Source organism: Labeo rohita, chromosome 13, assembly GCF_022985175.1.
Source record: "Labeo rohita strain BAU-BD-2019 chromosome 13, IGBB_LRoh.1.0, whole genome shotgun sequence".
Lineage (NCBI taxonomy): Eukaryota > Metazoa > Chordata > Actinopteri > Cypriniformes > Cyprinidae > Labeo > Labeo rohita.
In genome coordinates, this window is record NC_066881.1 from 8,123,461 (window position 1) to 8,142,574 (window position 19,114).

General features: G+C 34.9%; 1 protein-coding gene across 1 annotated transcript in view; it reads right to left on the minus strand.

Moving 5' to 3' along the window:
• ttc7a (tetratricopeptide repeat domain 7A) overlaps positions 1-19,114 on the minus strand; it is a 64,207-nt gene that overhangs the window by 32,029 nt on the left and 13,064 nt on the right. The window contains exons 4-11 of the mRNA XM_051125214.1: positions 17,290-17,458; positions 13,364-13,494; positions 12,946-13,070; positions 9,665-9,743; positions 9,409-9,578; positions 5,981-6,044; positions 2,289-2,426; positions 1,618-1,701 (exon numbers count right to left, since the gene is read on the minus strand). Of these exons, the coding sequence (XP_050981171.1) occupies positions 1,618-1,701; positions 2,289-2,426; positions 5,981-6,044; positions 9,409-9,578; positions 9,665-9,743; positions 12,946-13,070; positions 13,364-13,494; positions 17,290-17,458 (960 nt within the window). The remainder of the gene's footprint in view (positions 1-1,617; positions 1,702-2,288; positions 2,427-5,980; positions 6,045-9,408; positions 9,579-9,664; positions 9,744-12,945; positions 13,071-13,363; positions 13,495-17,289; positions 17,459-19,114) is intronic.

Below are 19,114 nucleotides of genomic sequence, written 5' to 3' on the forward strand. Positions count from 1 at the left end.
CATTTATGAAAGTGTTGAGAGTACATTATGTAAGCATACATAAATGTAAGCTTTTTGTAAAGTACAACATAAGCATGTTGTAATACTCACATGAGAACTGATGGTCCTGTGTGCTTCAGTCACTTCCTGCGCAAACTTCACAATGCTCTCACATCACACTTCAAAATGTGTTTAAGTTTATGTGTGAGCTTGACGCTCATTGAAGAACTTAACTACAACCAGTGTTGCCAGGTCCGCGATTGTCCCGCAGAATAGGGTAATTTAATGATGTTGTTGCGAGTTGTTTTTCATGTTGAAGCGATACCAAAAACGTGATATTTATCCCCGGGAATGTGTATTTTACTATGGCAAACCCACCGAAAAACATGTATTTTATCAGACAAATGCAATTTTTAACAGTGGATTCCCCATCGAAACAGTATTGGGTTAGTTTTGAGTAGCAATTGGGCGGATTTTGTTGTGAAAACTTGGCAACCCTGACTATGACTGGTGTGTTATATCAGCTGAGAATACGACACCCTGAACAACAAAAAGACCCAATTAACTATCGCAATTAATTATCGCAACTTTATTTTCCTGTTCAGGCTAACTGAAACCTTTGTGTTTCAGTAAACTAAAATATTTCTGTGCATCACAAAAGTCTAAAATGTTGCCGCTACATTGATATTAACCCAGTGTTCAGTGTGGTGTGAAAATCACCTGATATGCCTACACCTCTTAAAGGAATAGTTCACCCCAAAATGAACATTTTGTCATCATTAACTCACCCTTAATTTCTTTCAGACCTTAAGTTGTTTGGATTTGTTGTGTTGAACACAAAAAAAGATTGCCATAGACTCCATAGTAGTCATAGTAGTTTTTTTCCCCACTATGAAAGTCAATGGCTACCAGCAACTGTTTGGTTACCAAAATTCTTCAAAATAGCTTCTTTTGGACGTTATGAGAAGAAAGTAACTCATACAGGTTTGAAACAACTTACATTGTTACTTCACCCAAAAATTAAGGTGTATATGACTTTCTTCTTTCAGACGAATACAGTTGGAGTTACATCTAAAAAGTCCTGGCTCTTCCAAGCTTTATAATAGCAGTAAATGGCTGTTGAGATTTTTTAGTCCAATAAAGTGTCCATCCATCATAAAAAGTACTCATTACAGCTCTGGTAGGTTAATAAAGGCCTGCTGAAGTGAACTGATGCATTTGTGTAAGAAAAATATTCGTATTTAAAACTTTATAAACCGTGATTTCAAAATCTCAACAGCCATTCACTGCCATTATAAATCTTGGAAGAGGTAGGACATTCTTAATATAACTCTAAATTGTATTCGTCTGAAAGAAGAAAGTCATATACACCTAGGACGGCTTGAGGATGAGTAAATCATGATGTAATTTTCATTTTTGGGTGAACTATCCCTTTAAGGGTGAGTAAATGATGACAGAATTGTCATTTTTGAGTGAACCATCCTTTTTAAAGGATTTTAAATTTCAAATAGATATTTAAATCTTCTTTCCCTCAGATACTAGAACATATTTATTTAACTGAATCTAAATATAGCAAATTATTGCAATGACTAACATATGAATAGAACATTGGTGATGACAATAGGACTTGAATCTCACCTTCCCACTTGCCATCAACGACAAGCCAAGCTGGTACCAAAGATGAAACTCATTATAGGAGAACTTCATGGCCCGCTCCAAACACTGATGACAAACAATCACACCACAACATAGTCAGAAAGAAAATTTTAAACAGGCAAGCAGCCTTCCAAGAAAATGATAATGCGGTTGACACTGCTCAGCACAACTAGTTATTTCTAGGAAGGATCTTGTTGTTTTCAGCATGGATAGGGGATTGTGTGTATCCTGTACACATCACATCATGGCACATGCATGAGAAAGTGAGCTTAAATTTGATGAGAAAGGGATTTGCGTTCGACATACACGCAGGCATGTGTTGGTAATACCGAGTAATGGCAGTGGGTTACCAGTGAAATGACATGGATTCAGTGAAAACATTAAGCTTAGATTCAGATTCACCTGAGAACGTCTCTGAGCAAACGCTCACCATCACGCAACAGCTCAACTACTGAAACAACCTGAAGGTCAGGATGAAGGAGAAAGTGGGAAAAAAGCAGCAATACAACTGGGAGGAGACAAGAGAGAGATTGACAGACTGAAAGAGGCAGCTTGTGATAAAGGAGGAGAAAAAGCTACTACATAAAATACAGGTCACTTGCTCTTGTTTGCAAAGCGCGGGGTCGATATGGATCTGTGCTGACTCATCTCACCTCTGACAGCATGGCGTACTGCCCCCTCCTGGCCATGGCAATGCTCAGCAGGTCGTAGACGGAGGAGGCATCCTGCATGCTATTCTCCCTCGCCTCCTGATGCTCCGGTGTGCGGCTGATTACCGCCTCGCCACTGGCCTACAGGGGACAACAGAGAGAGGGTTAGGAATATGGTAAATATGGCTGGGTTTCCCGATCCTGGTGCAGGAGAACCTCTAGCACTGCACATTTTAGATGACTATTACTTTTCATGTTCAATTCACCTCATTAGCTCATAAGTAAAGTGTTCAAGAACAGAAATGGGAATCAAATACACACAAAATGTACTGTTTTGGGGGGCCTTTGGGATTAGGAAGCTCTGTGATAAAAGGATAGTTCACCCAAAAATGAAAATCCTGGAAATATTTATTTGTATCAAACGTGTATGATGTTTTTTTCCAGTGGAAAACAAAAACAGATTTATTTTGTTGTTGTTGCTGTTCTTTTATCAATTTAACTCATTAAACAATCATTTCTGTCATTTGTTTAGTTTGAAGTTGCTTTAAATACAAGCATTTGGCAGACAAATGATTTGTAAACATAAACATGGCATTTTCATATATTAAAATGTTCTAGTAAAAACACCTGGGTCTGTATTACCATAACATTTCTAACAGACAATTTGAAACAGTATGTCATATATCATAGAAATACAAAGTTTTACCACAAATACCACACAAAATAACGTCTATAAATATAAATGAAATCCTACATTTCTTAAAATGTGCTTTATATCTTGATAAACAACATATATTGATCAAAAAGTCTGGGTTGGTAAGGTTTTTGCGGATTAATGTTTTTACAAGATGTCCTTTATTCTTACCAATTCTGCATCTTACAAATACTGTATAAACAGTAACACTGTGAAATATTACTACAGTTCAAAGGGACAATTTCCTATATATATATATATATATATATATTTTTTTTTTTTTTTTTTTTTTTTTTTCTCAATTTTCAGCAGTCAGTACTTCTGAAAGCATTCGAATATGCTTTGCTGCTCAAGAATACACTACCAGTCAAAAGTTTTTGAACAGTAAGATTTTTAATGTTTTTTAAGACAGCAAAAACTGTACAATTTTAAAATATATGTACTATTTAAAATAATTATTTTATATTTGAATATATTTTAAAATGTAATTTATTCCTGTGATTTCAAAGTTGAATTTTATCATTAATCCAGTCACATGATCCTTCAGAAATCATTCTAATATTCTGACTTGCTGCTCAAAAACATGTATTATTATTATGTTGAAAACAGCTGAATATTTTTTCAGGTTTCTTTGATGAATAGAAAGTTCAGAAGAACAGCATTTATCTGAAATAGAAACATTTTGTAACATTATAAATGTCTTTATCGTCACTTTTGATCAATTTAAAGCATCCTCGCTAAATAAAAGTATTAATTTCTATAATTTATTTCCTCCCAAAATAAAATTAAAAAGTATACTGACTCCAAGCTTTTGAATGGTATAGTTTATAATGTTACAAAAGTTTTTTAATTCAGATAAATGCTGACCTTTGGATCTTTCTATTCATCAGTTAACTGTTTTAAATAATATTAATAATAAGAAGAATAAATGTTTTTTGAACAGCAAATCAGCATATTAGAATGTTTCTGAAGGATCATGTGACACTGAAGACTGGAGTAATGATGCTGAAAATTTAGCTTTGATCACAGGAATAAATTACATTTAACCCTTTAACTGTCACTCTTGAACATAGACATGAAAATACACTATCCAAAGTTATATCCATATGATTTTGATGCACAATTTCCATGGTAACGCAATGTCTGATTTTAAAATGGTTTTCAAAGAATGAATTTTGAGATTTTAAGTTTTCAGTTCATATAGAATTTATTATGATATCTAAAGCATGATAGGGAAAAAGGCAACGGAGAAAGTCTTTTGTGACAAAGGTTAGAACTCCTTCTATGATGTAGATGTTTTGAGGTGCACTCTTGTCATAAATTAATCTATTACTTTTCCTACATAATCTGTAAAACAAAATAGTGGTAAAATATCTATTTAGGAGTCTTAGACCTTCCCAAGGATATATAATTTGTCATGATTAGATTAGCATTTATTTGTAAAATGGTGAAGTAACTTAGGTGTCCCACAAAGGGGACAGTGACAGTTAAAGGGTTAAATTTTTTTCTAATAAAAAACAAATAGTAATAATCCGAAATTTTACTGCTTTTGCTGTATTTTGGACCAAATAAATGCAGGCTTGGTAAGCAGAAGAGACTTATTTTAAAACATTAAAAATCGTACTGTTCAAAAACTTGACAGGTACCGTATCTTTGCTGATTAAAAGTATAAATTTCTTTTTTAAAAAAAGTATCGGTAACACTTTAGAATACAGTTCCGTCATTAATGAATAACTACACAGGAACACATGACTAATGCACTATTAACATTCTAGTAACTACTATTAACTAAACTCTGATTAATGAATCAGTAAGTAATAGTGCTCAGTTGAACGTGGTAGTTCACTATTAGCTACTATTTCTTTTTCATATCTCCTGGAGAATTGCTAAGAATAGCTATATACATGTTCGTAATTAATGTGAATGATGCAAAATGTAAAATTTATTGTAAAGTGAAGATCGTGGTAACCCACTAGTAATGACTCAGGTATTACCTGAATTACTACTTGTTTGGATCAGTATTCATATAAGTGAAGAGTAAAAGTAATGACTAAAAACTATTGAGGTTTTTGTAAGGTTCTGGATAGTAATACTTCCGATGGCTTTGGTAAAACTTCAGTCGTTACTAGTGGGTTACAATGATCTTCACTTTAGAATACGGATCCAAATAATTAGTAATTCCTTAAGAGGGATGTAGAAACACTTGAGTCATTACTATCCAAAACCTTACATACACCTCAATAGCTTACAACGATTTCAGTCATTACAAGAGTTATCATGATCTTCACTTTAGAATACGGATCCAAAAAAATTAATAATCCCTTCTGAAGTATTTGGTAATTCTTAAGTCATTACTAGTGGGTTACCATGATCTTTACTTTGGAATTAATTATACATTTTGCATCATTCACATTAATTATAAACATGTATATAGTAATTCTTTGTTCTCCAAGAGATATGAAAAAATAGTAGTTACTGATTAGCTAATAGTGAACTACTGTTGCTTACTGATTTGTTAATATGAATTTCTTGTTAGTTAGTAGTAATTATTAATAATGTTAATAGTGCATTAGTCATTTGTTCCTGTGTAGTTATTCATTAATGACGGAACGGTGTTCTAAAGTGTTACCAAAATCTCTTTTGAACAGTAAGAAGATTAGCAGACAATCTATTATATTTCACATTTTTTCCATGCCAAAAGTAGGATATTTATCTTACTGGGGCATCCAAGTTCATCCACCTAGAAAAATAGTCCACCTCCAAAGGACAATTTAGAGGTCACACTAAACTTAGTATGGAAGAGAGGGATATTACTGGAAAAAAAATCCTCCTTTTGTGTTCCACATAACAAATAACATCAAATACGTTTGACAAATGTCAGGTTTTCCTATTTCTTCCTAATATAATTATGCAGTAGTTCTCAAGATGCAGCTAAATAGAAGAGACGTCACAACACAGCATGTTAAGGAAGACAGGATGAATGTGAGGAAGACTGTCTCACCATTGATTCTGTGATGAGAAGCACCAGCACCGCCTCTTCAACCACGTCCTGTGGACAGAAAGCTCTGCAGGGTGGCAACAGGAAAAGGAAAAACCACGTCACCAAGGTGTGTGTGTGTGTGTCAGTCTCTAGTTACATATGTCAGTCTGTAACTGAGCTCTTTGTACTCACTTCCATCCTCACAGTTGTCACATTTTTAACATGTTATTGGTATTCTGAACAATTTTGTCTTTGTTTACAGGTTTTGTTTCTCTCATCCCTTCTTTCCCCTTCTCATCCCTTTATCCTACTTCCCTCCATACCATCTGGAGTCCCATCATAGTGTGTTACTGAACTGTACCCAGAATGCTAAACTAGAATATTCCTTTCATATATTCTCATTTCTGTCCTTCAGACGCATTGTCAAAAGTCTCCCCTTGTCTTTTCATCTCTCTTGTATTTTTCCTTTCTCTGCTTGGTGTCTGCAGACTCACAGGTACAGTTACAGTATGTTTTATTCACAACACAGCATTCCACCGTGTCCTGAATATTAAAGCAGGCAAACAAACCCCAGCACTGTCCTCTGCTTGTCTTTTTGTTCATGCTCTCTGATTCAAGTGATCGATCAATACAGTCCTATGGCTGATGTATACAATGCAATTTAATGATAGCAGTGAGATGTGCTGTACATTAAACTGCTCAAATTAACACTTATTGGCTTGACAAAGCATTCTGACCTGCTTTGTAAGATTTTTTCTTCTTTTTCTGAGACAAAACTTCTAAAAGTATCTCCCCCTAGAGACTGGCAAAGTCAGCTCAGCTCTTAAGCATGTTCTGACAGTATGCTAAACTTTGACCAGACAACCATTTTCCTATATTTTTTCCATTTCCTGTTTACCTATCTGTCTATGAATGTGTTAAATCATGCTAGCAATTTGCTAAAACATGTAGTAACCAGCTAAAATATGTTACCAATGTGCTAAACCACACTAGTAACATGTTTAACCATGCTATAAAAAATGACAGAAAATGCTAGTATGCTATAAACATGTTAAAAATGCTAAATCATTCTGTTAATGTGCTAAAACATGCTAGCAACGTGGTAAATCCTGCTATAAAATATATTAAAAATGCTAGCATATAAACATGTTAAAATGCTAACAATGTGCTAAATCATGCTAACAACTTGCTAACATGACAGAAATATGCTAAGAAGTTAAATTCTGCTAGAAATGTGCTAAAACATCTTAGCAAAGTGGTAAATCATGTTATAAAATATATATAAAAAAACACATATAAACATGTTAAAAATGCTAACAATGTGCTGAATCATGCTAGCAACTTGCTAAAACATGATAGAAATTTGTGAAGAAGTTAAATCATGCTAGAAAAGTGTGTAAAATGTTAGAAACCTGTTAGCAAAATGGTAAATCATTCTGTCAATGTGCTAAAACATGCTAGCAACATGGTAAATCATGCTATAAAATATATAAAAAATGCTAGCATATAAACATGTTAAAATGCTAACAATGTGCTAAATCATGCTAACAACTTGCTAAAACATGATAGAGATATGTGAAGAAGTTAAATCATGCTAGAAATGTGCTTAAAAATGTTAGAAACCTGTTAGCAAAATGTTAAATCATTCTGTCAATGTGCTAAAACATGCTAGCAACATGGTAAATCATGATATACAAATTTATATAAATTCTGCTATGTTATAAACATGTTAAAAAATGCTAACAATGTGCTAAATCATGTTTGCTAAAACATGGTAGAAATACAATAACAATTTAAATCATGTTACAAATGTGCTAAAACAGGTTAGAAACATGTTAGCAAAATGCTAAATCATTCTGTCAAAGTGCTAAAACATGCTAGCAACATGGTAAATCATGCTATAAAAGTTTATATAAAATGTTAGCAGGCTATAAACGCTAAAATTGCTAACAATGTGCTATAATGCTGGCAACTTGCTAAAACACGATAGAAATATGTTAAGAAATTAAATTATGCTAGAAATGTGCTAAAACATGTTAGAAACATGTTAGGAAAATGCTAAATCATTCTGTCAATGTGCTAAAACATGCTAGCAACATGGTAAATCATGCTATAAAAATTAATAAAAATGTTAGGATGCTATAAACGTTAAAAATGCTAGCAACATGCTAAATCATGCTAGCAACTTGCTAAAACATGATAGATACTAACAAGTTAAATAATGCTAGAAATGTGTTACAACATGTTAGAAAGATGTAAGCAACATGCTAAATCATTGTCAATGTGCTACACCATGGTAGCAACATGGTAAATCATGCTATAAAATATATAAAAACACTAGCATGCAAGAAACATCTGAAAATGCTAACAATGTGTTAAATCATGCTAGCAACTTGCTGAAACATGATAGAAACATGCTAACAAGTTAAACATGCTAACAGTGTGCTAAAACATGTTAGAAACATGTTAGCAACATGCAAAATCATTCAGGCAATGTGCTAAAACATGTTAAAACATGCTAACAATGTGTTAAAATTATGTTAGCAACTTGCTAAAACAGGATACAAATGCGCTAAACATGATAGAAACATGTTAGCAACAAGCTAAATCATTCTGGCAATGTCTTAAAACATGCTAGCAACATGGTGCTAAATCATTCTGTCGTCATCCTATGTGCTATAAATATATTTAGAAATGCTAGCATGCTATAAATGTTAAAAATGCTAACAATGTGCTAAATCATGCTAGCAACTTGCTAAAGCACATTAAAGTTAAATCATGCTAGAAATGTGTTAAAATATGATAAAAAATGGTAGCAACATGCTAACTAATGCTAACAATGTGCTAAGACATGCTAGAAACGTGTTATCAACATTATAAAACATGTTAGCAACATGTTAAAATGCTAGAGATGTGATGCAATTTGCTATTAACATGCTAAAACATGCTAACAACATGTTTAACCACGTTAGCAATGCATTAAAATGTGCTAGCAACATGCTAGAAGCATGTTAACAATGTGTTAAAAATGTTACAAACATGCTAAAATGTTAACAAAACTAAACTACATATTAAAACATGATAAATCATGTTACCAAAAATTAAGAACACGCTAGCAACTTCGAGAAACACGTTAACAACGTCTGGTTTTAGCTGTTTTTTTTGTTTCAGCAGGTTAGAGGTTTTTAAAGGACTAATGGTTTCATGTGGTTTCTTAGCAGTCTGATGAGGTCTAATGGGGTCTAATATTCTAAATTAGTTTTTAACTTCAATAACTTCACGTTTTTAAAAGCTACTTTAATTTGTCAAGCCAACAACAAAGTTTGTCATCAAACTTTACTCATTTAGTTTTATTTTGTTATGCTTTTATATTCTGATTATGCTTTGTTTCCTACATGAAAAATTAGTTTAAATATATAAAGAATGTGAAAGGAAAGAGAGAGTCAGACCCCTCAGTGTTGTAGCGCTGTGGTGGTCTGGACGAGGGGTAGATGGCGTCTTTGGGGTGTGTGGATCCTTCTCTCTTCAGCCAGCCGGGTGGTGGAGGAGACAACGGACCCCAGTACGCATCCTCACACACTGAGCCCAGCAACACTTCTGCAAGTCTGCGTGCTACTGTCTGAACAACACAACACAACAGAAAACAACCTCTGAATCCTGCTGAGTGATTATGAGCATCAAAAATCCCATTTACCCAGATCTCACCTTACGAAAACTCTGAGACCCCCGACTCTCCACAGCCCTCATGACCCGCCGCAGCTGCTGTGTTCCCTGAGCCAAGTGACTAAAACACATGGGCATACGTGATTGTGGGAAGTAAAATGATTGGAAAATAAGATGATGATTGACTTAACAGAAGGACAATACACTGATGACTATTATTTCACAACTACTGTACATGTTGACCGTATGAAGAGAGTGGATGAGGATAATGGATTAGGACAAACTTTAGTTCGTCCTGCTCACTGCAGACTGTACAGTATACAATGGCTATTCCTTGCAGTGGTATGCAGTGTTGCCAAATCCACAGTTTTCCCACGGTATTGGGCTACTTTTATACTGCTGCCGCGGGCTGTTTTTTTAGTCGGTGGGTTGAAGGGAAATTCCTTCCCCTGGAACACTGAGTAATTTTGATAGTAATTTTCCCTTGGAATGGGCTATTTTGAGTACCAATCGTGCTGGTTTTGTTACAGATACCTGGCAACGCTGATGGTAAGTTACAGTATGGCTTTTTATAATCTCAGGGATAAAGTAGGTTACTTTTGTTTTTATTCACACACACACACACACACACACACAAAGTATTCATACCACTTCATTTTTTTCACGTTTTTTATGTTGCAGCCTTATGTTAAAATGCTTTAAATTACTTTTTTCCCAAATCAATCTAGACTCCATAAACTACAATGACAAAGCAGATCTTTTCAAATTTACCAGAATTTTTTTTTTTTTAATGATTCCATTGCATAAGTTTTCATACCCTTTTCTGGGACACTTGAAATGTAGCTCAGGAGCATACATATTGCTTGTAGATGTTACTACACTTCGAGTGGAGTTAACCTGTGGCAAATTTATTTGAATGATGATGATTTGGAAAGGCACACACCTCTCAGAAAAGGTCTAACAGCTGAAAATGCATGTCAGAGCAAAATCCAAGCCCTAAGGTCAAAAGAACTGCCTGTAGAACTCAGAAGCAGGCTTGCGTCAAGTCACACATCTGGGGAGGAGTTCAGAAAAAAATCTGCTGCATTGAAGGTTCACAGAAGCATGTAGTCTCTGTTAACCTTAATGGAAGAAGTTTGTAACAAACAGGACTCTTCCTAGAGCTGGCCTCCTGGACAAACTGAGCAACTGATGGAGAAGGGACTTGGTTGAGCTCCATGATCATATATGCAGATGGAAGTAACTTGCAGAAGGACAAACATCACTGCAGCACTCCACCGATCTAGGCCTTATGGCCATATGGCCAAACTCAACCCTCCTCATTGAAGACACATGAAAACACACTTGGAATTGGCAAAAAAGCACCTGAATGACCCTCAGACTGTGAGAAACAAGATTCTCTGGTCTGATGAACCTCAATTCCAAGCATCATGTTTGAAGGAAACCAGGCACTGCTCATCACCTGCAGAGTACCATCCCATACGTAAAGTATACTGGTAGCAGCCTCATGCTGTGGGGCTGATTTTCAGCGGCAGGAACTGAGGGACTTGTCAGAGTAGAAGAAAAGCTCAATGCACCAAAATACTGAGATAGCCTTAATGATAAATAATGATAAATAAACCCAGCCCAGAGCATTCAGAACCTCAAATTGGGCAGAAAGTTCACCTTCCAACAAGACAATGACCCTAAGCACACAGCAAGAGTAGCTTATAGACAACTCTGTGAATGTCCTTGAGTGGCCCAGCCACAGCCTTGGCCTGAACGCAATCAAACATTTCTGGAGAAACCTAAAAATGTCTGCCAGCCCCCATCCAAGCTGACAGAGCTTGAGAGGTGAAGAGGTGAGGTGAAGAATATCAGATAACTGCCAAATGCAGATGTGCAAACCTTGTCGCATCATACCCAGGACTTGAGGCTGTAAAGGTGCTTCAATGAAGTACTGAGTTAAGGGTATGAATACTTATGTAATATACTTATTTTTAGGGATGCATCGAAACGTATCGGCCGAAATGCTTGCGCGTTTTGTCAGTAAAGCCGGTTCTGTAATCAGCGGTGATTTCACGTTGAGCCGTATATACTACACACAGCCGTTGTTCACCGACGAGCTGCGCAAATTCACACTGATAATGAACATGGATTTGCGCAGCTCGTCAGTGAACAACGGCTGTGTGTAGTATATACGGCTCAACGTGAAATCACGCACCTGATGGCATTTACCGCTGATTACAGAACCAGCTTTACTGACAAAACGCGCAAGCATTTCGGCCGATACGTTTCGGTGCATCCCTACTTATTTTAGTGTTTTATTTTTAATGAATTTGCAAAGTTGTCACAAATCCATTTTGTGCTTTGTCATTATGGTGTATGAAGTGTAGATTGATGTGAAAAAAAGAGTCATTTAAAGCAGTTTAACATAACGCTGCAACATAACAAAACGTGAAAAAATGAAGGAGTATGAATACTTTTGCAAAGGCACGGTGTGTGTGTGTGTAAGTGTATATATATATATGTGTGTGTATGTGTGTGTGTGTGTGTGTGTGTGTTATATTATTTATAAATAGATTATTTAGACTATAATAACGGCCATTATTAAATTAGCCATTATTACAGTGATCCGCTGCAGTAACACTTTTGTTACGAAAAGACTAAATTCCAAAAATGTAGGTAATGTTTTTATATTTCATTATTGTGGATTTGTTGTTGATTGATTGTAGTGTTTGCATTTCCCCTGTGTTTCGATGCAGTTTGAGAAATATAGAACTGTCATTGATATCTGTCTTAGAGCACTGAACTCTTGTATAGAAGAAGGAAGTGTAGATGAGTAAAGAGCACTATGCAGAAATCTACCTCTGTTCAGTGTCTTCCAAGGCTGCAGTGCACATATGTGCACATACTACACATAACTTACATACAAAACAACACAATTTACATTATTTTGTTTTCTTTTCGGAACTGAAAAAAATAACATTGTTTAATATTTTTGCAATCTCTTATTTGAATCTACTGACAGTCATACTATTTTTGTTGTAGTATGTTAGTATGCCATTTCAAATGAAGCCAATATCATAGAGACTTTATACAAGACCTCATGTAAAATCACCTGTGTTATAACACTGACACCTGCTGGACACAACTGACACTGTACAATGGTCATGTTGACACAAGAATACCAGTGGTGTGTTTACACAGTCATGGTCATATATTCACATGGAATAAGTCAAGCTGTGCTGTGAATACTGTGTGTGCATGGCTGCATGAGTGCTCAATATAAAGGACAGAGAATTGTGGGTAAAGAATCTGAGATCAGTAACGTGCACACTCACCCTTTTCTCAGCAGCGTCAGGTATGCGCTCTGAAGAGCAGCCTGCAGGAAGAATCCTGGGTCCAAGTCAAAATGAGAGACTGATGAACTGCTTTTAGCCGTTTTTGAACTTGGCGTGGAAACAGTCTAGTGAAGAGGACACACATGCAAATGAACACAGATGAATACAAAACATACACATTTTATATTGTATATAATATATACATATAGTCTAAGAGGGCGTGCACACAGAACACATTCTTGCATTTAGAGTCAGTGCTTATAAAGTTAAACATCTCTTTTAATTTAAATCACTCATGCACAAGATGCTGAAACCGCAGCGAGACACGCCAAAAACAGCAGTTAGAGGCATGTCTATGCAGAAAAACATTCTGTTCTGAGTGAACCAGCCACTGACAATATATAAAACACACGCAGACCTTGTCAAGCTCTTGCAGGTACAGCAGGGCAGCATCACATGCCATGAGGTAGCAGGACAGACACTCTTCCTCTCTCTCGGAAAGTCTGACACGGGAAGCACCTGACATTGGCTGATGGTCCAAAGACAAACCTAAACATTTATGGAGAACAATTAGGTTAAGATTCATCACTTTATAGTAATTTGGGATAATAACTGTAATAGAGAGAATGAAATATAGTTTAAGCAGGGAGCCAAGACATGCAAAATAAACATAGCAATGCACTAAATCTACAATTATAGTACTGCTGATTAGACTTAATTAGACATGTGGAACAAGAACAGATCTTTCTTAATTCTTAATCGGTATGTGCCAGTTAATGCATATAATTGAAAAACACGATGAAAGCAAATAATAATGTTTATCAAACAAATGACATTAGAGGGACTTTATAATTTTTTTAGTCTGTCTGGAACATTCAGTCTTGGTCTCATCCAGTGTTTCAACAGGGCATGATGCAGAAAATAGTCATGACATACAAACATTTGAACCTCCTAGAAAACATGAAGGACATCCTATTTTAAATCTAGCAAAACAACCACTGACTAAGGCTGACATGCTTTGATATCTCAGGTCTTCCCAGAAGTCACTAGTTCCATCCATATATGAGGAAGCATACAGAGGAGAACTAAAAATGAGGAACTATGCAGTTAGGCCAACTTTACCACATCACTACTGTTGAAAAGATTTCCCCATCTATACAAAAAATAAACAGAAGAGTAGACAGCAACCAGAATTAACACTCAACTAGTGCCTAATGCAAGTGAAACCAGCCTTGATGAGTAGATAAAACAGAACTGGATAAGGAACTGATAGATAGATAGATAGATAGATAGATAGATAGATAGATAGATAGATAGATAGATAGATAGATAGATAGATTTTTATAGAACTAGTAAAGAAGGAAAGAAGGAAATATCTGAGTTACTTTTTTAAATAGTAGTAAGTGCAGAGTCCTCAACCGTAAAGATGTGAATTTACATTTCCAAAGGCCTTTTAAATTTGTAAAATAATAGCTTTTTTGTATTCAAAACAAACAAGCAAGCCCTGCCCAGATTTAAAAGTAACTCCAAAGTAACGTAACACACTATTTTCCATAAACAGTAACTATGTAATTAGTAACTTTTTTAGGAAGTAACACAATATTGTTATGCATTACTTTTAAAAGTAACTTTCCCCAACACTGGCTGTCACTAACGATAATTTTGGTAATTGAGTAATCAGTCGATTATTCTGACGATTAATTGAGTATTTTCATAAAAAGTAACTAATGAAATTAGTAACTTTTTTAGGAAGTAACATAATATTGTAATGCATTACTTTTAAAAATAACTTTCCCCAACACTGGGTGTCACTAACGATAATTTTGCTGTCACTAATGATAATTTTGGTAATCGAGTAATCATCAGTCGATTATTCTGACTAATGTAATGATTAATTATTTTCATAAAAAGTAACTAAGTAATGAAATTAGATTAATCGAGTATTTTCATAAAAAGCAACTAAGTAATGAAATTAGTAACTTTTTTAGGAAGTAACAAAATATTGTAATGCATTACTTTTAAAAATAACTTTTCCCAACACTGGCTGTCACTAATGATCATTTTGGTAATCGAGTAATCAGTCGATTATTCTGACGATTAATCGAGTATTTTCATAAAAAGTAACTAAGTAATGAAATTAGTAACTTTTTAGGAAGTAACACAATATTGTAATGCATTACTTTTAAAAATAACTTTCCCCAACACTGGCTGTCACTAATGATAATTTTGGTAATCGAGTAATCAGTCGATTATTCTGACAATTAATCGAGTATTTTCATAAAAAGTAACTAAGTAATGAAATTAGTAACTTTTTTAGGAAGTAACAAAATATTGTAATGCATTACTTTTAAAAATAACTTTCCCCAACACTGGCTGTCACTAATGATAATTTTGGTAATTGAGTAATCAGTCGATTATTCTGACGATTAATCGAGTATTTTCATAAAAAGTAACTAAGTAATGAAATTAGTAACTTTTTTAGGAAGTAACACAATATTGTAATGCATTATTTTTAAAAATAACTTTCCCCAACACTGGCTGTCACTAACGATAATTTTGGTAATCGAGTAATCAGTCGATTATTCTGACAATTAATCGAGTATTCGGATAATTATAATTAATTTTTTGTAGTAATAAAAATAGACCTAAGTGAACAATAGCCTTTAAAATTATTCATAACACATATATAATAGCCAAGAGGCAACATTTAAGTCAAATGTCCATTTAATCTATAATATTTTGCCATTTTTTACGACAGAAATGCTATAGCCATTTTAATTCCTTGAATACTGTATGTGAACATCAAAACGTGTAAACTCAGATTGAGGTTTGATTTTGAAATCTCAATGAACAGTTAGCATATTTAGAAAGATAATGACGTATTCGTAGGTTTAAAAATGATTTACCTTACAAATCTGATAAAATGGCGTTCCCAGATGAACATTCTAATAAACACAAATTTATAGCAATATGCAGGGATGGAGTTTGAAATGCTCCACACATGCAAATAATAACAGTTTGTGAGGAGCAGTATTTACTGTGGAGCCACTCTGAGATGCACGTACGTAACCTCCACGCATGTAGATAATTAAAAGTGCATATATTAAAATTGCATCGCATATATTTATTTAATTGATATGTAGTGTTTGTGAATTCACAACAGCATTATGCTTTATTATGACTTTTAAGTGGGTTTATATCATAGAATGCACCATTTCCGGTACTCGAATTTAATCAAAGAATCGTGACAGCCCTACTCAGTACTTAACTTCTTAAGCACAGCAGTGAGTTATTGCAGTCTGGTCACATTATTTACTATAGGTCTGTCAGAGCGGAACGGATGTCACACACTGCGCCTGGCGAGTCTCTCAAGGGACTGATTCTGGGTGGCTTCTGCTTCCTACGCTAGAGAAGCTAATATTACACTTTCCCAGCCTGATAATAAGTGTCTGTGTGTGAACCTGTAGTGGAGGTTCAGATGGAAGGGTCCACATAAAAGCAGTAAGAAAATAACTGGATATTGCACTTAAAACTTCTGTTTCAATACATTAATTCAGTGAAGTTTAGTGCCAACAGTTATTACATAATTATTACATAATTGGCATCACCCTGTTTATTTGAGGATTTAAAAAAAAATTCTTAGATGTCAAATTTAAGTTCAGTACTTGGTACCACATACTTTCTGGTGGATGAGTGACATGTTGGAAAAACCCTTTTTCAAATGATTACTAAAGATATATATACAGAAGCTTCCCTGTAGACAATGACGTAAAACTGCCTCTTTTTCCCCCTGCAGTTACATTCTGTTTAAGGATATGATATAACAAAAGACACACTCCTATCCACACACTTCTCTGTGAATGCATTCAGACCTGTCTTTCAGTGTACACTTTAGCCTGGGTATGAATCCAATAAAAGCATGCCTGAGGCAAACACTCAATGGAATGGAGCAATGGAAATTACTTAATAACTCTATAAATACACATTAAAATTGCTCTAGCATTTATGAGGACCATATAAGGAGCATCTTTTAACTTTAGTGTATAATAGACTGAAAGACTATCATTCATTTAGTCAAATGCACTTTTTTCCAATTAAGGCCTACTACACCTCATGAAATCTCAGAAAACGTTCACATTTTTCCACACAAGTAATATTTCAGAAATATTAGAAGTTGTGTCAATGATGAATGGTTGCAGGAAGCTACAACACATCATATAATTAGCTGAATATTTAGACCTCATGCATTACTGTATATATTACATTATTTGCCTTGTCATAACTTAATTATATACTAATTAAGAAAGATTAATGAGCTGTTAGTGACTTCTGAACTACTCATACCTTTAATGACAAAGGCCTCTGCCAGCATGCGTAGTTGGTAGACAGGCTGCTCATGACGGGTGAAGTCATCCACACCTGTTCTGGCACACATTCCCTGGGCGTCCCTGTAGCGTCCCTGAACATAGTGCACTTTAGCCAGCAGCAGCAAAGCTTCATTCAGGTAGTGCGGCTATAGGGGAAGAGATCAAAAACCACTGACAGTTAGGGCAAATTGCAATTTTTCAGATTTAATGGGATAGTTCACCCATAAATGGAAATTCTGTCATTAATTACTCTCCCTCATGTCGTTTCAAACCCGTAAGTTCGTTCATCTTCAGAACACAAATTAAGATATTTTTGATGAAATCCGAGAGCTTTCTAAGCCTGCATAAACAGCAATGCAACTGACACATTCAAGGCCCAGAAAGGTAGTAAGGACATCGTTAAAATAGTCCATGTGACATCAGTGGTTCAATGTTAATTTTATGAAGTTATGAGAATACTTTTTGTGCGCAAAGAAAACAAACATAACAACTATATTCAAAATTTTCTTCCCTTCCGTATCAGTCTCGTGAACGTGCGCTGAAGATGAAGAAAATAAATTTGTTATTTTTGTGTTCTTCGCGCACAAAAAGTATTCGTGTTGCTTCATAAAATTAAGGTAAAACCACTGATGTCACACGGACTATTTTAATGATGTCCTTACTACCTTTCTGGACCTTGAACGTGTCAGTTGTGTTGCTGTCTATGCAGGGTCAAAAAGCTCTTTGATTTTATCAAAAATAATGTAATTTGTGTTCTGAAGATGAACAAAGGTCTTACAGGTTTGGAACATCATGAGGGTGAGGAATTAATGACAGAATTATCATTTTTATGGGGGACTATCCAGGCTTGTTGTACTTGTCTGTAGGGCTGCACAATTTGGCCAAAATTTGTGATTATATATCAATATGGCTATAAATATTATTATTATTACTATTATTACCACTAAATAATATATACATTACTAAATAAAAACAAAATAAGAAATATTTTATTAATTACTATATCATAATAATATTACTAATATTGTAACTAATATCATAAAAAAAAGATTTAAATTTTAAGTCATTTAACACAGTGAAGCATTTCACTCTAAAACAACCAACACACACATTAAATAAATAAATAAATAAATATCACAGCCTTTGTGATTTTCTAATCACACAGGTTTGATATTTTGTTAGCTGAATTAAATTGATAAAATTATGGAATTTAAGTTGTTAATAACAATGAACTAAATTCCAAAAGTGCTTCTGTGATTCATAAGCCCTTTCTTCTCTTTCTCAGAAAAGGGGTCATGACATGTGAAATCAAATTTGCCCTGATCTTTCGGCATACAAGAGGTCTTTGTACCATTAAAATATCCTGCATGTTTCATAGCTTAAAACGTCCTTGCTATAAACAAAGCATTTATTTAATCAAGCTCCAAAAACTGCTCGTTCGGATCTGAGGTGCGAGGGTGCTTCAACCGGGCACAAACATTTGCGTAAACACCACCTCCAGAACAAGACAACGACGAATAGTCATCCTCTCACCGTACTGTAGGCCCCGCCCACTGGCGTTCAGTCGCTTAACGGCTGATCACTTGAATATGCTGAAAGCGAGTGCTGTGTCGCATCAAAAGCAAACAGAAATTACAATCACTGTCTCTATCTTATTCACACAGTGTACAGATGCACGTTCACTTTCTGACACAGTCCACAAGCTTAAGTCTGTCGTCAATAGTATGAAAGAACGGTCGCTTTGACGCATTTGGTTTAAACATCTTGTTTGTGTCTTCTGTATATCAGAAGGATACCAGCAT